Source organism: Leuresthes tenuis, unplaced genomic scaffold (genome assembly GCF_036924035.1).
Source record: "Leuresthes tenuis unplaced genomic scaffold, fLeuTen1.0.hap1 SCAF_17, whole genome shotgun sequence".
NCBI lineage: Eukaryota > Metazoa > Chordata > Actinopteri > Atheriniformes > Atherinopsidae > Leuresthes > Leuresthes tenuis.
The window spans coordinates 10901541-10925040 of record NW_027325371.1 but is presented as its reverse complement, the minus strand read 5'-3'; the positions used below and the strand labels follow the sequence as shown (position 1 = coordinate 10925040).

The following is a 23500-nucleotide window of genomic DNA, read 5'->3' as shown; positions in this document are numbered from 1 at the left end:
ACTTTTTTTCTCCATCAGACATCTCTCCTTTCTGTGAAATACTGTCTGGTTTTTGTCTCATCGCATGATTCTCCTTGTTTTTCTTTCCAATCTTGGACACATACAGAGATGAGGTAGATGCTGCTCAACATGGATGTAAGTCATTAATAAGAGATTTGGTGCTTGGAGAATGCTGTAACAGATAACTGGAGAATTGAGAAGTTTTGTTCTATACTCTTTCTCTTGCTTGAAATATGAAATATGCTATGGTTGCATCGCCAAAACACACAAGATGAAATTGAAGGATACAAAGATAGAGTTCAAATAACTGTTTCTCTAGGAAAGTCCATACAAGAAACGACTCATCTTCCCAACAAGAGAAAAACAAAAGTGATCCTTGTTTTCACCTGGCTGTCGTCCATCCCTCCTTCTCAATGTTGTGGAAAGTACTGAACTGCGTAGACACACACTCACCTATGACTTATTCTTTCTTGCTTTGTATATAGAAAGCATGGTATCACAATGACACACATCCCAGCTGAGAAGCATTCCTTAGCACATAAATACACAAACTATGGGATAACAACATGCTCGTTGAGAGGTGAAGGCCATATCCAGCAGCAAATGCAGGTGAAATCTGGATAAAACAGTGGATATCTCACTTTAGCATCTTGATATTTCTTATTCCTTTGATCACAGATGCTTCCAGGCAGACAGTAAGATCCAACCACAGAGAGGCAAGCACTGACAGAGTAGTCAGTGTTTATGGGATGTGGTTTGTTTTGTAGTCAGAGTTCACCAAGAATGGAATGAATGGTTTCGAGATTAATTGTTTTTCCATTTTCAAAGAACAGTATCTAATAACTTCCCCTGCCGGATAAAACATTTGAAGTTGAGCTTGTGTCAACAATAATGAAATTTTTGAGGAAACAAATGCCAAGTCCAAATATACAAAATTTCCAACTTGAATGGCATGTGCAGAATAAGATAAGATAGGTGTTTCAGGTTGAGCACACTTATGTTTGGGCTTTACAAAGACAATACATTTCTACATATTGTAGCATTCTGCTGCCGCTTGAGAAAAATAAAATCTGACATGTTGGCTGCTCTTGGTCATGTTGCTGGTGTTTTAGGTCCTTTAGCTCTGCTCAGAAGCTTCAGAAAAATCTAAAGTAAAAATGGACAAAGATCTGCTTTGTGATAAAGGGAAGCTGTAACATTATGATGACTCTCCAGTGCAGCTGTTGTCTTTGCTCTTCAACTGTGCTTTTTAGCTATCCATTGTTTTTTTGCACTTTGTCCTCTTCGTTATGAAATTGTTTGTCATGGGCCTCTCCCAGCTCAAGCTAACGTTCAGTAAATCAGGATGCGATCGATGCATGATGCCATCTTCAAAGCCTATGCATTGTTAGCCTTCATGTTTAGTATGTTTAGGTTTCTTTTTGGAGTGCAAAACTGAAGCTGTTTACTGCTTGTTGTGATTTAAAAATCTTCCAAGAAAAAAACTTTTTTTTTACTTTGAATTAAGTCTCTTCTGTAAGTTTTGCAGTACATCTACTTTAATCCTTCCTACACTGTTTCCAAATTGCCTCATCTGTGACTTATACTCTGGAGAGCGGTAAATCGCATTTGACCTGAAAAGAAGCAAATGACCTCTCTGTAGAGCATTACAGTTGAGCTTCTACTGCTTGCAAACACGTTTCTGCCTTGCTGGCTCCACCTGGACAGAGGCAGCGGCGGGGATTTAGCGCACTCATGGGACATGGTACATGTGGTGAGGATTAATGCGCACATATTAATTCAAAGCAGGAAAATCTTCTCTTTTTTTCAAAATTACCTGCTTTGTGGATAAACAGACAAGCAGAAATGCAAATGATAATTATTCATTTGGCTGTTGTCTGTTTATATCTCCTATCAGGGGGGTTTAGTGTTATATTCTGCATCTGTGTTCACTTGCTGCGCTGCTGAGTTAATGAATGTGTAGAGAGCTGGAGAGACAGCTTTAATCTCCTGGCAGCTCCTGTTCACTGGACCTGATTCTTCTTCAGTGTGAGGCAGCAGCAGGTAACGCATCACCGGGAAACTAGTGTCCTGGTCCGCAGTTTCATCAGGTTCAACGAGGCCAGACGAAAATGACATGCTAGCTCATTACTGAGGCCATCAATTTGGTCATGAAACCTTGAGCAGGAAGTTACATTTGGTCCTTGAGGCAAAGTGTGGAGTAGGAAGGTCAGAGTCTGGTCAGAGAGTTCCATTAAGAAGGTCGCACAAATGTCAGGCCGTCTGCGTCTGGTCACAAGGCTTATTGATTTCAGAAGTTAGCACAATCTATTCGAGTCAGGGTGTTATTTCTCAAATTGTGGTTTTATCTCATAACAACGTGTCCTTAAATATCCAGATCCTTTAATGTCTCAACTCCATCAACCCTGACGTAGTTCTTATTCCGTTGTGACTTCTGTTATTATCTATCATTCATTAGTTACCATTTAAATAAGACTGAAAAAGCTATTAATGGCAGGAGGCTATGACAACCTTTATCAACTGCCTTTTGGTGGAACTGAAATAAATATAAACAAATCAAATAACAAAAAAACGCACTTGATCACAAGATGGTTGTTTGTTTGACTCTTTTGATGCTTTATATTTTTCTCCAAACCAAACATCTTGTTATCTATTTCTTTTCTACTTTACCCAGACATTGTTACCAAAGCATTGGCACAGCCTGCTATAATTGTGATTGTTATCATCTTCTCTTCTTTGAAGTTTAATCTGCACACTTGACACCAGCATATGGGCCTTCTGCACATTCTGGTTATTGATCAAACAACATATTTTGTGTAAATAATGCAACAGTGTGGCTCTGTTGACCCATACTTGGTCAGTTTCAAGTCACCGATAAATACTTTTTAAAAGACGATGTATTATTACAAGTACTTCTTAACACATCTTGCATTTTCCTATATCCTGACACTTTTATCCATTAGCACCCTTTCTGCAATTTAATACAATTTTCAACATGTTTTTTATGGTCTGTGAAGTCTTTAGAAAAAGGCTATTAATCTCACTCTGAAAAAATATATATACTCGTTTATAACTAAATGGATTATTTAATCGAAATAATTCATCTCTTACAGGTATTTTAAGCTTTCCTGCCTGTTTATTTCCCCTTTAAACAGAATGTTAGGAGTTGTTCTATCAGAGATTTAACACATACCTAGTATCATATTTAGTCCAGTTTTGCAAAAGTGTACGTGTAGATAAATACAATAGGGAAGAAGTTACCATCTGTTCATACTCTAGTGACGGATTACATATGTATTGTGCATTATTCTAAATTCTTTCAGCTTAAGAGGAATATCAATCTTCCTGTAAGCTAAAATATCTATTTTCACACAGGTCTGCATTCATGCAAATGTGACAGTTGCATCTTTCATGCAAACATACGGGGTAATTTAGGATAAAGCCAGTCTTTTGTAGGTGAGGCGAACATCATCAGCGGTTTGCCTTCCCAGCCAATAAACCTCACCTCAGAGATATTGTGGTCAGATATTAGATATTAGTTTTTCTTTGCTTTGAAATTTGTAATTTTAAGAGCATAAATCATTCAGACTTATATATGGGAAAAATAAAGCTGATGAGTAAGGAGGTACATTACCATCTTTACTGCCATCTTTATTGTTAATTTTCATTGTGCTCCCAGGTGCAACTTGAGGGAGGATAAGAACTGTACAAGTCAGAGAAGTTGACATGAAAAGCTTGCGGGGAGATGAGGCGGTATGAGACTCTCCAAGAAACTCTGTGCAGTTGCCCTGTAGATTATAGTTTAAGCCATTACCCAGTGAAACCATGAAGAACAGAAGCATTACAGTAGTTTGGCTTTCTAAACAGCGTTGGAGGTTTGCCACACACCACAATTGCTAAACCACTCACAGCAAGAATTTGTAAGTCATTCTAAAGCTCCTAGTAATTACTGCCCGGAGATTTGTCTTATTGAAATGTGAAGAAAGCCATGAAAACAGTGTTTTCAGCAATTATTTTGCCCAACACAAGTACATGAAAAAAGCTCAACACATTTCCTGGATTAAAATAAAATGGTGAATAGAATTTCAAACCCATAATATCAAACTTGCTCCAAATCACCGGTCAGGCAGGAAGCTCAAATTTTATGTGAAATTAACATAATTTTCATCTTTGATTTCGCTACTAGATTTGACCAGAGGCCACAGTGGTACTTAGTATAGATGACTTAACAGTACATTACTTTAAAAAAAGATAGGGAAAAAATTATAGGTGTAAAGTAAGGATTAAAAACAAATGGAAAAGACACTTTAGGGCTGAAATCTGACAGCCTTGTTACACTTTGCTCCCAGCTTTAGTCTCACATTGCCTCCACTGTAATACATTTTAGAGTGTTTGATTTTCCCAATCCAAGCACCAGAGACCAACGTTTACCAGGATTTATTATTGTTTTAAGTCGACACAGATGTGAGGCTGACCTCCTTTGCTGGAGTTTTGGGAGTGCAGTGATGCAAAGTCAAAACAGTTCTGCATGCTCCTCTTTTTGTTGTTTAGTCGGCATGCCTGGGAGTACTGAAAAAATGCAGGCTCTACCTTTTTGAAATATTTCTGTCATTACACCCAGCTTGACAACACGCAACGAGAGCTCGAGGGTGAGTCCTTCCCATGGTGATTATTGGCTAAATGTTAGCTGTGCTTGTTGGTCTGATGCAGGAAACATCAATAAGAATGTTTTTTTATATCACAGACATGCCGGACAGATCCGTTAGCTTGGTGGACTGATTGGGTTCAAATGGACCCAGACAACGACATCTTTGAGGAACATTCTCCTTTTCTGATGGACAGTTGCGTTGTCTCCTCACCTTGCAGCCTCTGCTGAGACTCTGAATGGACAAATCTTGTTTCAGCTTGAGTTGCTGCTTTTTGCTCAGACTGAACATAGTAAGTGGTTTACTGACAACTAAACAAGGAAAGTTCATTTGTGACAGAGGCTGCATAAAGTGAAATTGCACATCTGTTGGTGTTGCCATCGCAATATAAGGAAGCCTTGTTATTACATTAAACTGTTCAGACATTTCAGTAGCAACTGATGCTCTTTTCTTGCACATATTAGGATTTTCCTACTTGTCCACACACATCTTCAGTGTTATCTTTTGTGCTTCAAGTCTTTTTGAATACCAGTGTTTCCACTTAGCAGAACAGATCTGTCGCTGTCAAAATAAAATGTTTCACAAAGCTCCTCAGGCTGACACATCTAAACTCTGGGTCTGCAGCTTGCCGCTCCTAAAATACAAGCACTGCTAGTGCTGTTAAGCAAATTGAAAATGCCAAGTAAAATGTATAAATACAGTATCAAATCACCACATTAACATCTCTTTGATTGGTGGCTAATTATTTTCATCACAGACTTGTAACCTCGGTCATTAATCTATCTCAACCACCACAGTGAATCAATCAGCAAATGACAAAATACATCAATTACTCATAGATCATCTACTCTGAATTACTCTTTATCATGTGTAATAGTCACAAGCTGTTATGCAAAACTGTAGTTATTTATCTGTTGGGAATAATTACATCGGTCAAACTTTTTGTGGACACATAATAAAAGTCAGTCAATGTCTTTTTGATAATAGCAGGATGAAAGCAATTGAATGAACCAATCTGAGCATGTGTAAAATTGCCTTTCTGTTAATCTCAGGGTTTGTGAGGCTATTAGGAAGCTTTTTACATCCTGATTTCTATAGCTTACTCTAAGGAGTCTTACTGCCTATTTCTATTTTAATCTCCTCTGGAAATGGCAAGCAAGAATAGTGCTGGAACAAAGTGTTTCTCAGTATGAAATTCAAAAGAAAAATACATTTTATCATTTTGATATAAGCACTGTTGTGCATCTGATTGATTCCAGCTTTGCATAAAATATTAATTCAAAATTTCACATTTTGGAAAGTATATTCACTGTCTTGTAGGGTTGGTTGAAAGTTGGCTAGCTTTGCATACGGCCAGGAAACAGGGAAACAGCTGGGCTTACTATTTCCAAAAGTAAACAAATACCCACACAAGCACGAGCTCATTAATTGATATGTTCTATCTTACTTGTTTAATCTGTGACTTTGTGTCATATTGGCATTATTGACCTATAGTAGGTCAAAAGTCAAATCTTGTGCCCTGAAGTTTTGTCAAGTGTGTTTTTTTTAGTTCACTGTGTACATAACCTGCTGCTACATAGATTAGGTATGTGCATAAATGGGTATGTACTATGACTACTTTATTTGCCTTACAGTTAAATATCTATAAACCCTTTGACTCACTCATCCCCTTCCCCTGTCTGTTATCGCTTTTAAGATTAACCTCTTCACTAAAAGAAAGAACCACTCCTGAGCCAGCAACCTATAACTGGAAAATACCAAGTTTTGTGTTCTGTGATTGCTTTTGCTCAAACAGTTATAGAGTTCTATAACAAATATGTTTGCCACATATATTTCCAGTCAAAAGTTTGGTGTGGAGAGAGATCTGACCATGCAAGACAGGCCATCTGCTTTTGTGCAAGAAGAGTCCAGCATATTACATACATATTGCACACATATACATATATAGTATGTCAGTCTCTTAATCTATTCCTCCACTAAGTGAATATGTGCACTATCCTTTTAAGTATCATTTTAAAAGGCACACTAGGCTGCTATGAGATGTACGCAATGTTTTTTACTCATCTGGCCTTTTTGAAACACTCTGCTGAGCACAAACGGCTAGCAGGCACTTAAAGTTCTTATTTCAGTCTGAAAGAATAGTTTAGTTATCAGACAGTCCACGATAGTGAATTTACCCAGAGCCATGTCAGTCACTCTGCCTCAGTGCTTCCGCTATAAACCACCACACTGTCTGAGATATCGAATTTGTTCAGCTTATACTGTGTTTTACGGCTACAATCTGATGGCACATTTAGTTGATTTAATTTGGCATGCTTGTGACCAGACGGTGTTTGGGCACTGACACACTATTAGGCCTTAGTGAAGGGGATCTCTTTGATGTATTCGAATGTGCCATGAGAGTCTTCTTCATGTTACATGGGGATATTGTAGCTTTGGCAAATTAGGTTGCTTTGACCCAGACTGTGTTTTCTCATGGGACTCTGCTCTGCTTTAGAGACCTGATAAGAGGACCTCTCAAATACAGCTAATGAGCTCTAAAAACCACAGAGATGACTCTCGGGCATTACCCAAACCAATGAATCTGATCTCTTTCCACTCCCAGCCCTCTGTGGAAGAGGATAAATGATGCTAATTTAGTCAAGCAGTATGCCAATTTTGAAACATGAGGAACATTCTTTGTGTATGGACCAGCAAAGCTGCCATGGGGGAAGAAATTAAGAATGGGATAAATGTTTATCTCACAAATAGTGATTTCTAAAGAAAATTACTTACATACCGCACTGACAACCCTGTGCTTCACCGCAATTCCTTCAGCTACATTATATTGCTGATGAAATGATATATTCCGCACCTTACTTCATTTATATGACAGCTTTTGTTGGTTAATTGGTTAAAGATTAAATTCTATTTTAGAGTAAAACTTCAATTCTACATATCATTTGACCTGAAAAAAGACCAAATATTTTGGTTAATCATCTACTGTAAGTCATTTTTCATTAAAGGAAATCCCAAGACAAATCCACATTTTAAAATGTGTGAACTTGCTGCCAATTCTTTCATCACTTTTGCTCTACAAGAGGTTTGGAGAAAGCTTAACCAAAGCTAATAAAGCTAAGGTTAAAATCTATTTTCTGAACTGATATCAGATTAAAGGGTTTTACTAATGTAAAGGGAGAAACTGGTCACAATCTTATTTATAAGAAGTAGTTCGGACAGCATTTTATTTTTGTGGTCTGAACTAATTTGTTTAACTAATTGAACTAACTGAACTAATATGCTCTTTTTTTTCTCATGAATAGAAAAAATAAGCAAGTCCTATGTTCTACTGTATCTTGTTTTCAGACTGGACAGAGTGGTTTAGGTTGATTTTGTACCCTCCTAACCTCAGAAATGATGAGTTGGTCCATATAGAAATATGTATTTTTTTCACATTATTCGCTGATGTGAAAATACCACATCCCAAACTTGCTGAGGACCAGTTTGATAAATTGGAGCTGTCTGGTGAGAGCATTTATCTGGCAACTAAAGACACTAATAATCAATAATCAGTAGCTAAACTTCATTAATTTAGCAAAGAGCAGTTTAGATAAGTGTTTCCAAACTGCATAAGTAAAAAGAATAGCCTGTTACCTTCGCTGTTTTAACTTCTTTTTTTTCTCCCACAAGTGAAATACTGAGACAGAAAGAATGATAAAACAAAGGAGAGCTGCTGTCTTTGTGAGAGCAGCCTTTGTTTCCATGTTAGTACTGAGATATTTGACAGTTTCTCATGTTTCAGATCCAGGCAGTGTGGTAATATACTGTAGAATGTAGGCTTGTTTTGAAAAGCTTTTACATCATAATTCTGCATTTTCTCTTACTTTGATGCTCTGTAATGAAATGACAAAATGCCCTTATTCAGATATGTTAATAATATATCAAATTATCCCTTTTTATCCATTTAGATCCACAAAAACAACTTTATATTGTATATGACTCATGTCAGTTTAGGTTGTGATGATTCAATTCCTTATAGCCCAAAGCATATGGTGAGTTGTGTGACATGTGGACTTTAAATATTCATTCACTGTATACTGTGCCTCTCCAGCTGTGCCACACTGAACATCCTGAGAAGTAATGATAGCACAAGAGCCACAAGAGCCTGTCGGAGTGCTGAAGGTGGAAAATAACTCACTGGCTTTATGGCCCAATCACAGATAATCTGTTTGTCCACATAAGGACACAAGCTCAGATCAGAGGCCTCTGGCACAAAACACTTACATCCATTGACCTTTTCCCTCAACTTATTTACTCCTTAAGCATTATAGAGGGAAGAAAAGAGGCTTTATCCAATGTTTCACATTTTCGTATACCTTGCAATTTTCCAAAATGACCTTCTTTTGATAAAAATGTCATTAATTACAGATATATAAAGCCCCTACAAGAGATTTTGTGAGCTTTTTTAGTCTCTTTTACCCACACACTGTTCATACTTTTAATGACTATGCAGAAAAATATTAAAGTTCAGGGATCTGTTTCTCTTACACTTATCACAAACTGCCAAAGAAGCAGCCAAAAAGTGTCCTTCGCAGGACTGTTGGCAGGAGTCAGAAAGAACATCACAATGGTTTAGTTAAGCTTTTAAAATGGACACAAATGAGTGATTGCAATTTATGTTTTAAAAGCAAGTAGTTACTCATCTTTTCTGTTGATTAAGTGTGATAAGCAGCATAAAAAAAATATGTTAAAATTACAGGTTTTAAAAAAAAACTTGTCCCCACAGCTAACATTATACTGCTGAAGGAGCACAATATAAACCTTCAGTCAAACACACGTTACATAGAAATGACCCTTTTGTAATGATAAAGTACAGTCTTGTGTTTCTGAGCCAGTGTTGTTTCTACTATCTGATCAACTAAGTCAGAACTATGTGAAACCCCCACCTCATAACATAGTGTCAAACTAACTTTTACTGTTCCCCACCTCATGTGCTAAAGATGAAAAGAAAAAAAAGATTAATTCAAATCAAATTAGTATCAAAATTGCTTATTGGTTCTCTTGGGGGCCAGTTTATGAACATGTGATCTGAGTGTCATTACTCACCTTCTTGTACAGTGATGTTGCTATTTGAGTCAACACCATGAAAGCTGAAAGAACAGTGAGCACCGTACAGTCCAGCTTACACTATAAGGGAAGTATTTCTCACTGCATGCTGTCCGACCTCATCAGATGGAAGGTGTGTTTATAGCTGTTCTGTCCAGCGGCCGCACACAAAGGCAGTGTGAAAAATAAAGACGAAGGGGAGATGTTATGCTGTAAAAAAATTGGTAACAGCTGCACTATATACTCCCTCAGCTTTGCACCTCTGGTCAATGATGAAGGTGACAGGTTTGCAAAGTTACAGCTCTCCTTATTCGGTAAACGTGTGGGGGAAGGTGGCTATTCAAGAGTTACTGCTGAAACAGGGCAGTTTTATAAGTCAGTGCAAGATGATATATCCAGTTGCTTGGCTTATCAAACAGCACCTAACCTAGAGGCTTAATCAATATTATCTTTCTTAGAAAACTGCCAGATATTCAGCCAAGCCAGAAAACAGTCCGGCCAGATGCTACAGAAGAGCGAGCGAGTCAACCTCCGCATTCTTCCTCCTTTTTTTATTTTAACATCATAACTGTTCACCAATACAAAAGCCAGTGCAAGTTAAACTCATCTTTCACATATATTGCAGTTTATTCTTTCACCATTTGCACAAAGAGGACACAATATATGATGAACTGTTTACACCTGAACACAGTCAGCTTTTACTGATCAGTTCTTCACACCAAAAATACTGTGCATAACCACCTTTAAGAAAAAAATTGAAAGGAACATACTGTTTTGGGCTTTTCAGTAAATACATTCACACAGAACCACTTTGGTCCAGGAAGGGGGTGACCCAAGCTGCTGGCTTCAAACACATATACTTTATGGTCATGGTCTCATGTTATCAAAATACTCTACTGAATCTTTTTTTTTCTCAGTGTATACAACATTTGTTACTGTGTGAGTATGCAAACATTCTCCTCCACTTCCGCTGTGTGTGTCATACTTCAAGTTCAATTACTGGACGTCTACCTGCTCTATTACAACCCTCAGTAGATGGTGATGGGAAATAGCTTCTGCCTGCAATTTTTTTTACTCTTGAATATCAGCAATTGGCTGAAGCACGGCGCCATTATCTGACATGACCAAAATGTCCTCTAATTTCCTCTAAGGGACCAGATGCATAAAGAATACATACACATCATTAAAACAAAAAAACATGCACATGCCTTCACCTCCACACAAACCAGTGTACCTAAAGGAAGAATGTGCTTTGAGAATGTGCATACATCACACATCCTTAAGACCATGCATACACATGTTTGCAGCTTTCTAAGCCTCACCTGGTGAGTTAGAAATGGGAAAAAGTGTCAAAATTGAATACTAAACATAAAGACAATTTATCTTGCTCAGTATGATAGTGATTATTTTCCCATTTTGTTTCTTAGTTTTTATAATGTTCTGATTGTGGGACCTATAAATAACTGCAGTACTGCAATAACCGCCAAACATTTGTGCAAAAATGATGGCTTGTTGGAAGACCATAATAATGTGACTTTAAGAGAAGAACAAATGTTCAGAGATTGTTCTGACTTTCATGGACCGCTTTGGATTTACAAAGTTGAAAAAAAAAAGCCAGCATACCATTCTCCATGTGTACATCTGTTTCTCCCTCCTGATCATCTCAACACAAGGGTCTTTAAACCCGATATACATGTCATGCATTCATAAGCTGCAGATGAAACAGGGCTTACTGGTTCTTATCCTGCATATCTGACGCTGTCTTTGTAAGCTGATGCACTATTATTTGTAATACAACCATTTCTTTATAGCCTCTGTTGGGTCCTTTATTTTGAATTTACATAACCGATTGCCTTTGTTTCTCTTTTCCATTCAGCAGATTTTGTTTTGTTCATGACTCCACAACTGAGACTAGGAAATACAACAGATTTCTTTTTTCTCTCATTGTGTGAGTGTCTCAGCTTAACATTGGATAAAATTGTGCTTTTTGTTTTGCTGCCGCTTTCATTGTCATATCCATTTAGTTTTGTGCAAACAGTCTTTTTATATACAAATGACTGAGTCGGTGAGCAGCTACAATCCTTCATGGCCAATGAAAGCAGTAAAAAAAAAAAAAAAACAGGATATACAAGTGTATAATTTTATGACTGCAGTTTCTAAATGAGAACTATGCGTACACACAGCTTTATAAATCTGGTGAAAAGAATACAAATGCACATCTCTGTAAGTACACAGTTTTAGTCATGAGACTACACGCGCTTTTATGCATCTGGCCCCTGGAATCCGAAGAATTGGGACTTCATAATAGAACACAGAGCTCTCTCTACCTTATACTTTGGACAGGGTTGACATCTGTGAATGTCCTGTGGTGCTTTATGGTTCAACATATGACAGAGTGAGACTGACTTGTAACAGCCTCTGACCTTTTTGCTTTGTCTTAAGCCAGCTGCATGCATTTACATCAACTCTACACCTTCTGACTGCTGGTAGTAATTCATTCAACTGTAACACATCCACAAATTTGGAATACTGAATTGAGTATTCGTGTATGTATTCATACCCTGAAAATATATTTGCACACTCACAAGTATGCATGAATATACTGACTGCAATCAAATAAAATCATCTGTATAAACACACATATATGTACACACAATATTTACCAATTATAAATTAACATTGTGCAAATAGTCATACATACAAAGTCAAGTTCAGTTAGTTCTGCCATATCTTTTCGGAACTCAAAGATTGATTAATGCTCTGCAGGCAGCTTCCCTTGTTTGTTGAGAAGCAAATGTATCTCAAACTTGGTTCGTTACTTCTTTTAGGCTGCAGAGTTTTGTTCAGTGTCCACAGCCACCGTGGACACAGAATATGGCTGAATATCAAACGCTGTCTATAGAGTAAGTGAGTGCAAGCAGATCATTAGCACAGTCTGCCTGACTTTTTGACATTTGCATGATGTAGTTGCTTATGGAATGGCACTCCAGAGCATGCGTACTGGGTGAATGATTCACACAACTACAGCCCAGCAAATCTGTGCAGACAACATTAAAACATTTAAAAAAAAAAAACCTTGTTCCAGAGGCGGTGTGTCATTTTGGGTGACGAGGCTGGATTCAGGATTTATGCATGCGTGGCTTCACAGGCCATGTCTGTCGTGCATTTGCATCCTTAAATTTATGTGTACAGTTCCCCCCTTATCATCTGTGATCGTATGGTCAGCATAAGTCAAACACCATCCTTGATAGCAAAGAGAAAAGGAAAGTAGCACTAAGGCTGGGCAATTACTCTTGAAAACACATTTGATATACTGAACATTTAGTACTCAGCAGTATTTATGGTTTGACCTACAGAAAAATATTTGTTTTCTTCTAAAGCATGAAGTCATGCCATGATCATTTAAGCTTATTTTTAGATTTATTCTATACCATCATCTGACCTCTTTCTAATATCTATATGTAAGCAGCTGCCTATTTCCCATGGACAAACACTGTGGTCACCTTACTGTATGAGGTACAGTCAACAGAATTTTTTTTTTCTTTCTCTGTACATTTTCATTAAGATCAGTATAGACAAAAAACAATTTACAGATAGCCGAGCAAAGCATATAAAAATAAGCATTACCCCTCTTCCCCACCCTCTTTTTATGTAATTTGTTTGGTCTTTTTGTGTACGCAGTCCAATGTCCAGTTTGCATTTAACTCTCAGTACCACAAAGCATACACTTAGTAGACAGCAAACATTAAAATGGAGGCTCAAAGCAGGACTCTGTGTCTGTTGTTTTTTTTTCTTTTGTTGCTATTTGACTTTTCAGATTTTTTTTATTACTTATCTGCCTCATGCTGTTGCTGAATTGTTCAAAAGGCTGCAGCTTCACATAATGTAAAGGCAAACGTCTAGAAAAATCTATTCATGAGACTTGCAGCACATTGCACATCTCATTGCGGATGTCACATTGTTGTCCTTTCACGTTGCTGCTCTGTCTCTCAGAGATGCTGGTCATTGAGAAGCGCTCTAATGAGTGACTCAAGCACTGCTCATCACAGCCAGAGCAGTCAGTCACAACCGGATGAGATCCTCAAAGCCATCCTCCTTCCTTCATCAAGTTATTTTTTCTCTGTTTCCTTCAAAGGTGGCTTTCCACATTCTCCTTTTCTGCCTCATAATTCTGCATCCTATCTGAGAGGCTGATATCCTCCACCAGGGTGCAGTTGCTGATGGCTGCTTCATGCTGCTGGGTGGTGCACTTGCCTGACCCCTTACTGTGCACCGAACCGTTGTGGCAGCCAGCGACAAGCATGTGCTTCTCTTCAGGGCTACAGGCTGGGGCAGAGGATTTGGTGATATCTGGGAGGTGAGGCAGCCTTGAGACGTGGTTCAACAGGCTGGCTGTCTTTGTGTTGGGGGTGTTACTGTAGGTGTGGCGGTATTCCTCCTCAATATTCCTTCCTAGTTTCCAGCGCTTCCACTTCTTCAGAACCTCTGACTGCACCTTTGGAGAACACAAAACAAAAGCAGATATGAGAAATGTGATGACAGAAGATAAATTTGTGTATGACAAGAGTGTTGCACGACTGCAGAGACTCACTTCTTTGTTGACAAAACAGTACAAGATGGCCACAAGGAGACCCTAAGGAGACAACAAATACTGTTTTATTAACTCCTCACAGATGAAGTAAAAACTGATTAAATGTTATGAGGCAGAGACAACACATGTGATGTGTTTCTTTTCTCAAGCAGAAGATGAAAACCCCAAACTTACTTTGTGAATCAGAAGTTTTCAGAACACAGCGAGGGATCTAATTTTGGCAGTGAAACTTTTCAGAACTGGGCCTGTGACGATCTATGTGTGTCATTTAATTTTCTGCTTGTTAGCTTTTGTTTTGTCATTGGATTGTGTTTTGCATTTTAGAAACTTTCCCTCTTTTTGTATTTTGCAAAGACTTCAAAGACTTCCACCTGGTGTATGCAGTTGAGCAAGTTTCACATCCCACCTTCACATCAAGTCCTCGTGAACTGATCACCACATCTGTTTTCCTTTAGTAACTGTTCCCCCCAGTATTTATTTACTTTTTTTTTACCTTTGCTTATCACCAGATCCTCATCTGTGTTTGCCCTCATGTCGAAACAAGCTAATTCTTTTTTTCTCTTTGAATTTATTCTTTCTGGACCTTTGCAGTGCATTTAGATTGGTTTAAATAAAAGTATCTTATTTCTACATCTTACAGCTCTGTAAGCTTTGCGTTCTACATGATGCAGGCAAACCATTTATTTACACGGGTCACAAGTCCAGGATTACACCATCTACAGTCAACAAGCCCTGCATGCCCTCCTCCTTTACTCTTGTTGCCCTGTCTGCAGTCTCTGTCTGCTTGTATAACCTGACAGTTGTGTAGAGAGGTGTTGGAGTACAAACTATATTCCTGAAACCATATCTCAGCGAAACACAAAATACCGCATTCCCGACAACTGCTATATTCTTGTAAGTGCTTGTAAGTTCATGAAATTTACTGCCCCTAAGTCCTCAACATCTCATCCTCAACTCATCTTGACTTGGGGTCTTATCTCAATCAGCTGCTCGCACATGTGAACATCGTTTCCCGTTAACATGGCTCCTCAGCAAAACAGATGTTAAAAAACGCCTGATTTACTAGCAGAAAACCCTTCAACATCACAGCACCCAAGCCAGGGTAGAAAATGTTTGAAAAATGAAGTAAATAAAGTAGAAAAATCTCTCATAACGCTTCTCAGTGTCTATGTTTCTCAGCAACGCATCCAGCTGATTAGCAGAAGAATCCCACTCTGCTCTGGAAATTTTTACACCAATGCTGGGTGGACCAGATGAGACACATTGTGAGCTGAGCCTTGTATGAGTGCAGAAACGCAAGAATACACCATAAACAGAGCAGACAGAGATGGAAAATGCAGCCGTAGAGACTCTCACATTGAGATTAAACACTGACTGCTCACTACCAGTGCTGAAAAGTCATCACTGGGATTGGTTTCTTAGGTTTGTTGTAATTAAAACCTTATCATCTGAACATATGATCTGTAGTCTATCATTGGTGAACTGCATTTCAAAGACAGAAATTCTCCTCCATGGTGTTGAGTGCTTGTTTCACTCATGAAAACATACTCATGTCTCATCTGTCCTCCAGGTTCACAGAGCTGAAAGGTCCCTTTCATTATGTCATAGTGTGACACAGTTATCAACAGCGTGTGTGGTATATTATGATATGTTAATATAATCCATTCTGACACTGACTAAATGCAGCACCTAGTTTGTGGGTAAGTGTTCAGTGTTTCATGAATTCACCTTTTTTCAGCATTTCCACTCGCTAGAAACCTTATACTAATTTCTTTACTGACAATGTTGAGAAATTAAAGAAGTTGCGTGGTCTTTGTATAGTATGTAAAGAAGCAAATAAAGATGAATAATGACTTTTTATCATCTAACCTGGAAAGAGGAGAAGAAGAGGTCAGTGAAGAGTTTGGTGAGACGTAAACTGATGGTGGCCTTGGTGGACTCGTCTGTCAGAAAGATAAAGACCACCTGATGGATGCCCAGCAGGGGGATCAAGGTAAGAGTTGACTTAGCCAACCTGAGATATAAGAGAAGAGCATAAATTAAGTTTTGAGAAGGAAAGCAAAAAACCAAACAAACAGAAAACTCCACTTAGCTTTTGAACTCACCTGAATTTATAATCTGTGTATCTCATTTGGTGTGCTCGAAGTTTTGACACAAGAATTTTGATAATATGGATAAAGATAAGAAAGTTGATCTGTGAAAGACAGAGACACAAGTGTTGCATGTAATAGTGTTACTTTAAAGATTTGGAGTTCAACTGAGGAACGGTGAGCCAGATCATTTGGCTGAACTCAACAAAAAGAGCTGACTCTTTCTGCACCAAAAAGGCTCTTCACTTCGTAAAAGGCTTACATTCATGTAGTGCTTTTCTTGCTCGCTCAAAGTGCTGAAACACCATAAGTCACATCCACCCATTCACATACACACTCATACAGCACTCTACATACATATATAGCTTTCAATATCATAAACTCTCACATGTCAATGGCCACATCAGAGGCAAAATGGGGATAAAAAATGACCTTCAAGTTGAGAGATGAAACTAATCTAGAGCCACCTCACTTCTAGTACTACAGGAAGTTTTGACATATAATTAGCATGTATGGATACATGCATATTGCTAAAAGCCTTCACAGTAATCATACTAAGCCTTATAATTGAATACAATAATTTCATGTCATGTGTCTGGGTGCCATAAAGTTTTTGGTTCTCCTTCATTTGAGTATCTGCCCTCAGTGCACTCTTTCCATAACTGTGCTCTCCTCTGCCCACTCACTGTAAGACTGTTTCTGCTCTGCTATTGTGCCTGATACGTTACTTGAGATCAATACTGAGAGATCCTTGGGCCTTTGCAAAGCGGTGTCGTAATTATTCTATGATATATGCAATAACACACCATTCAGTTAAAAGAAAAAATATTCACATAAACAAGCCAGTGCATCTGTTGCGAATGACCCATCACTTGCATTGTACAGCAATGCGATAAAGCCATTGTTAGGCCCAGAAAAATGTGGATACTGACAAAATGTCTGTATTAGAAATATACAAAAACATACTATTGGCTTCAAGTGCAGATTGTTGGCTTTTATTCATCATATTCAGACGCACAATAACTGTAAGAGAGTTGTTGCAACGCAGCTCTTTATTATGTAAAGAAAATTCAGTTGGACAATAGAACAGCATTTCTTTTTCATTTTTCAGATTGTTTCGATTTGCTAATTAAAACATGCATTTCAATGTGCTGATGGACATAAACGGAGTTATTATTATTATTGCTTTGTGACATTCAACACAACTTACATTAATGTTTTTCTGATTGAGGTTTTATTTGTGTCTGTAATACATTGTACATTTTGGTGACCTGACCTATTCAAAAAGTTTAATTTTATAGGCTGACCCAGAAAGAATGGGAAAATAAAGCCCAGAGAAGAATTAAACATAAGGTGATTTCTCTATCCAGCCTACTTTAGCAGAGGACAGACAGATGTTCGTACAGAGCACAATGGAGTAGATAGGATGACACTCGGGGTGCAATAATAGAAAATCAAAGACTCAGCAGAGACTTGGCTTCATCACAACTGATTGTGCCAACCATGGTCAGCAATGACAGAGTGCAGGACTCCGTAGAAAGAGTCAGGGTGGATGGACAGTGCTTGGCAGATGTATTTGATGTTGGAATACCAACCGTGTTTGTTTGGCTTTCACAACTGTATTTGTTGCTGCTGTTTACATTCCTCTAGATGCGAATTCAAAAGCACGTTGTAGAAGCTGTGTGAGGTCATCAGCAGCCACAGGATGAAGTGAGGTATTACCAATTCTTTTTTCTTTTTCATTTTATGAACAAAGTTTTAACAAAACAATGTTCCAATCCCAAGCAGAAGAGAACATCTTGGCACAACCAATTTCCCTGCTTTTCCTCCAAACTTACTATCGGCCGACTTAAGGCTGCCAGTTTCTGTATTTTTTCATACAATTTTTGGTGTATAATAATAAAAATGCAATTTTGAACCTTGGATCTTAAAGACAACAGCTGTGGATGATCACAGGATTGTTTTCATGGAAAAGACAAACTCAAGCAAAGAGCACTCGCTTGTAAGTTAATTGTTTTTCAAATCTAACAGAATGAGAAAATGTCATAAGATATATGAATAAAGAAGATTCACGGCAATGTGCAAAATGTACGTAAGCCTCAAAAAGGAATAGTTCAAGCTGTCAAATAAAATCTTAAAGATACAAGATTCCAACATCTGAAATTATGATCAATGATGGAAATTTTTTTTCTTTTTTACAGAATTTGAAGCGTGCCTTTTTATCTGTGAAAAGCACAAAGGCAAAGTGACAGTCTGGACATGCATCGCGCTGAGTGGCACTTGGTCACTAGTTGTTATTGATGATGTGACAGAAAACAGATGCATTGGTATGAATTCTGCAATATACAGGTATATACTCTGCTCGGAATCAGCCAAATGCAACAAAGTTGATTGGATGGCACCAAACATGACCTAAAACATGCAAGCTATGGTTTTCCCGAAGGCAAAGAAGTGGAGTATTCTGCAATGCCTGAGTGAAACACCTCATCCCATTCTGACCGAGATTCAGTTCACTGTTTACTGAATGCTGAAAGCATACAGACTGGCAATTCAATAAGAAAGCTGCAGAAAAGGACTGTGAAATCGTTTGTTTGCTGGATTTATTTAAGCCCCTAAAATAAAAGTTCAATGTATTAAAGACCTGCAAAAAAGTTTTTCTCTAATTTACCTTCTAATTAAAACTACAAGTGTGCTCTTTGCACCCGTGTTCCAAAAACAACTGCAACTTGTGTTTTTTTAAACAGCTAAAATAAGCTAAATTAGGTCAGTAACAAAACAAATTAACTAAAACTAAATCTCGATGGATTCATTGTAGATGCAAGACTGCCTTCCAACATTGTTTGACAATGAAACACATTATTATCCAGCAAACCTTTCAGAGCAGCTGGGATTTTAAGAATCGTCTGATGAAAATCCCGCACGATGTAACCTTTAACTACTTCATTTTTGGATGTCTGCTATGTCTGCTCATTTTGTACCAGGACAGACAAACATTTATTGATGAATAAATGGGTTTAACTAAATTACTGTTAGCTATGGTCATGAATAATAATGTATTTTTTGGATTGGCTGGAAATTCTTAAGGTTAAACAAAGCAACAATAAAACATTTCAACCTTTTGTTCAGCTCCTTATGAAAACAAGAAGTGGATTTAATTATAAATAAACTGTAATGTGCACAGCATCTACGAATGTACATAAGTGGCATCTGATATGTGCAGAGACATCAGTGAAGTTTCAGTATTTGTTTAGGCAGCAACTTCACATGTTTTCACATGCTCATGTGCACATATCAAAGTGTTTACTACTAGTTGTTGAGCAGCTAGAAAATGGTGAGATCAGAATAACGAGGGAAATACTGAAATGAGGAACGGCCCTCCAATTCCTTCAAACAACTCAAACACAGGAATTCCTGCGGGATACAGGCCACTTAGCAGGACGATTAATGCATGGAAAATACCAGGATGTCTGACTTCACATAGCAGCCGCTATATGACTGCTCTGAACTGACCCTTGCAGACATAGCTGGTCACAATGCACAACAATCGTATTTATTTAAAGCAAACCCTCTGAGTCCTAACGTGCTGCCCAGATGTTAGATGTGAACACACCCAAGTTTTTACACTTCATGAATAAATGAGGTGTGTTTAATATTGTAGTGTATGATTGGGGGGGGGGGATGCTGCAGTCAAAAGGAAAGACAAGTTTGCTAGTTACACATGTGGGATTTTCACGTGAACGCACTTCATCTGCTGCTGTTTTTTTTTTTCATTAAAAAATAGAAAATAAGAGCAAGTAATCAAGAATGACAGAAAGGAAGAGGAAATTACCACAATTGCAAGGAGTATCGGGGCACGGATTATCCACCAGTAATTCATGTTTATATTTTGCTCCCAGCACCTGAAAATAGAAATGCATTAAAGAACATATCATTGAGGGAATACCAGAAACATTTCCTGTACTATTCATGGAGCACTTTACATGCTTAAGGACAAGATTGGCGCTTTCACTTATTCATATATGTACTTTTTTACAATGTTTTGCAGGGCTTGCTCAAATAGGAAGCTATTCTCACTTTGGCTGATGTGGAGAGTTGTTCCATTGTGGATTTTTAAAACTTTATACCACAACCCAGTGTATCAGCATTTGCAAAGTGTGGCTTTAAAACCTCTGTCAGCCCATTTACTGCTACGGAAGATGCAATATATTTAACTTTGCTTTGAAGAAAAGAATAGAGTTAAATGTTGGTGAGCGACCTGCAGAACATTAAACAATTTAAAGTTAAATTAACAGGGAGCTACATCATCACAAGTTCAGACAAAAGTAAATCTGCCAACCTTTTTTGACATTAACATACACGGATTAACATATGAAATGGTTTTACAACTTGGACTAAAGGAGAAGAACTTACTCTTGATTTTCATATAAATATTTAACAGTCATCCATGGAACAAGGAATATTAGTGGTGTACCTGTGGAAAAAAGAGATGCAAAATGCTTATTTGTATGCTTGGGCTAGTACCTTTTATGTTTATTTACTCTATTTTGTCTTATAAAAAAAGCATATTGCACATAATCGTGCACCACCTGCCTTCCTAATTCACACACAAACATACACAACAGACCAGCTCACCCCAGCCAATGCACAGGTAGATTTTGAAGTAGTTCCTCTCTGTAAACACGGTGATGACCAGGAGGTTATGGAGGTAAATGCCTTCCACCAGAAGCCAGTAGCTGTTGGCCATGATGCTGTACTGCATCATCACCACAGCGATGCGACAGCTAACTGACGTCTGCAAGAGAATAGAGAGATGCATTTCACCAAACTAACAAGCAGTGGGATGTGAGACACTGTTCAGCTGATTAGGATGGTGAGATCAGCACTGTCACAGATGGGATCACGTTCTGCTCACAGGATTCAGGTTTTGTGCTTTCAGCAATTAGAATGCAACTCTTAGGCCAGCTGTGTCACAGCAAACAGTTCTGTTTGCATTATTAACTCCTGTCATTACACATGTTACTATTACCCTTAGCTTATTAAAATTAATATTTTTATGTAAAGCTATTCATCTACATTTTGCCCTTCATTTCAAGCTGCTTTGATCGTTCTGGCCTATTCTTTGGTGATGAGATTGTACTATCGTGTGCATTTCTTTACAAACATCATGGCTGCATCAGATTATTAGGACAATCATGTGTCCTTTAATGCAGATCATGACACACTCTCTCTCTCTCGAAATTTAATTTAAAATACTAACATGCATTAGAAGCATGAAGAATTTAAAGTGATTTCAATTCTAATATATTTATGGTACACAATTTGTTGTAATGCAGAATAAAAAATGCTTGTAATAGGATAATTAGATTCATTAAGCAGATTCTGGATTGTATTATGGTCCAGTGCAAACACTAAAACCTTAATTTTTGGCTATTTGATCTCTTACTTGATACCAACATATTATTAGTACTTTTCCATAATGATCACAGTCAAACACTGCCCTACATCATTTGTTTGTCTAGCTACAGATCAATACTGACTGCATTGTTGAAAAGCAGCTCCACTGGAGGCATAGAAGCGCTGGGAATTCCCTGGTCCTGGTCTCGACTGAGGTCCTGTGATGAGTGGTTGGCCTCCAATAGAGCATCCTTGATAAGGATTGACAGAGCTCGCAGGATGAAGGAGGCAAACAGATTCATGTGGATGTTGTTCCTCATGCAGTGCAGTTTCCTGAAAACAAAAAAATAAACAAGGGTCTTAAAGTTAATCTGCATTCTATTTCGGCTGGATTTGTTTACTCGTCATTCACAATATGTTTTAGAATTTATTTCACTTGTAAAATATCATTACCTGAAGAATATCAGAATGCCAAGCGCCAATACCAAAGCCACAAAGGACAAGGAATAGCCCACTGTGTACATAATCCGTATATGGCCATAGAACTGCTGCAAATCGAAGTACATTTGAACACAAACATTTTAGTATTTTCCCTTATTTCGTTTAAATAACATCAAGCAGACAAAATGGTTTTTTATTTGTTTTCTCTAAAAGGAATCACATTGGGAGACATTTATTACCGGACTTGGATCATGAGAATCACACTCGCTTGTATTCTTGACAGTCACCCACTGACCATTGGCATCACATTCCTGATACAGCATGCCATGCTGAACTACACGCACACAAACAAATGCAAATTTGTAATGGAAGTGTAAGCAGTATTGACAGCTGTCTATACCAGCAAGATATTTTAAGTCACCCATCAACTAAACTGAAGAATATGTATTTGCAAACTCTCACATTTCTTACCTTTATTGTGCCATGGCAAATACCATGGGCATGAAACACTAACAGTGGTGTTGGGGAGTCCATCAGGCCAACAGGCATAATTGTCAAAGGTCCTGTTGCACACAAGACCTGAGGTTTGAAAAAGAAAGAAAAACATAAAACATTGACTGTCATTCAAGTCTCACAATATAATAACAAGATACCTTTGAAGTGATGTCTTATGGCATGATTATGGTGTTATATCATGGTCTGTCATCTTTACATCAAAGTCCTTCATCTATACCCTCGTACATTTCATTGTGGTTCTCATGAGAGAATGCTGATCGTTAGTGTATGGACAACTGGATACTAAGGTTCACAAGGTAATGTATCCTATGTCCTCTACAGCTGCTAATCTGCTCTTTCACTAATGGACCTGCAGGAAGGGTCTGCAAGTGCTGCAAATCTGGAGACAGAGAGGTGCAATTTTGCACACAGTGTTGGAAACGGCCTTTTTGGAAGTAGGAACGACGCTGCTCTTCAACTTTTTTCCAAAGTCAGACAACATACTGACAGTGTATTATGCAACTGAAGAGCAGCATTCATCAGGCAGTCAAACACTTTACCCATGGAGCAAACAGGAGCTGTTTTTCACTTAGTACATGGGCAGGAAGTCAGCATAGTGCAACCAATTTATTACTGGGAACGACTGCAGATAGAGAGGTTATGCAATGGCCAGAGCAGGGAGAGAAAACTCTTGATCCTTCATGGTCTGGTTGTTGAACTATTACCTGCTCTGCTGTCACTGTACCACAAGATGTTGG

The 23500-nt window shown here is 38.1% G+C and overlaps 1 protein-coding gene across 4 annotated transcripts in view; it reads right to left on the bottom strand.

Moving 5' to 3' along the window:
* Positions 1 to 10334: 10334 nt before the first annotated feature.
* gcgra (glucagon receptor a) overlaps positions 10335 to 23500 on the bottom strand; it is a 41852-nt gene continuing 28686 nt past the window's right edge. For 3 of the 4 annotated variants that reach the window (XM_072368299.1, XM_072368300.1, XM_072368298.1), the window contains 11 exons: positions 22719 to 22826; positions 22487 to 22581; positions 22260 to 22354; positions 21950 to 22139; positions 21045 to 21204; positions 20823 to 20883; positions 20242 to 20311; positions 16428 to 16516; positions 16192 to 16336; positions 14323 to 14364; positions 10335 to 14226 (listed from right to left, as the gene is read on the bottom strand). In XM_072368299.1, coding sequence (XP_072224400.1) covers positions 13861 to 14226; positions 14323 to 14364; positions 16192 to 16336; positions 16428 to 16516; positions 20242 to 20311; positions 20823 to 20883; positions 21045 to 21204; positions 21950 to 22139; positions 22260 to 22354; positions 22487 to 22581; positions 22719 to 22826 — 1421 coding nt within the window. In that variant the 3' untranslated portion in view covers positions 10335 to 13860. Of the gene's footprint in view, positions 14227 to 14322; positions 14365 to 16191; positions 16337 to 16427; positions 16517 to 20241; positions 20312 to 20822; positions 20884 to 21044; positions 21205 to 21949; positions 22140 to 22259; positions 22355 to 22486; positions 22582 to 22718; positions 22827 to 23500 lie in introns of those variants that run through there. The other variant, XM_072368301.1, reaches the window with a different exon arrangement.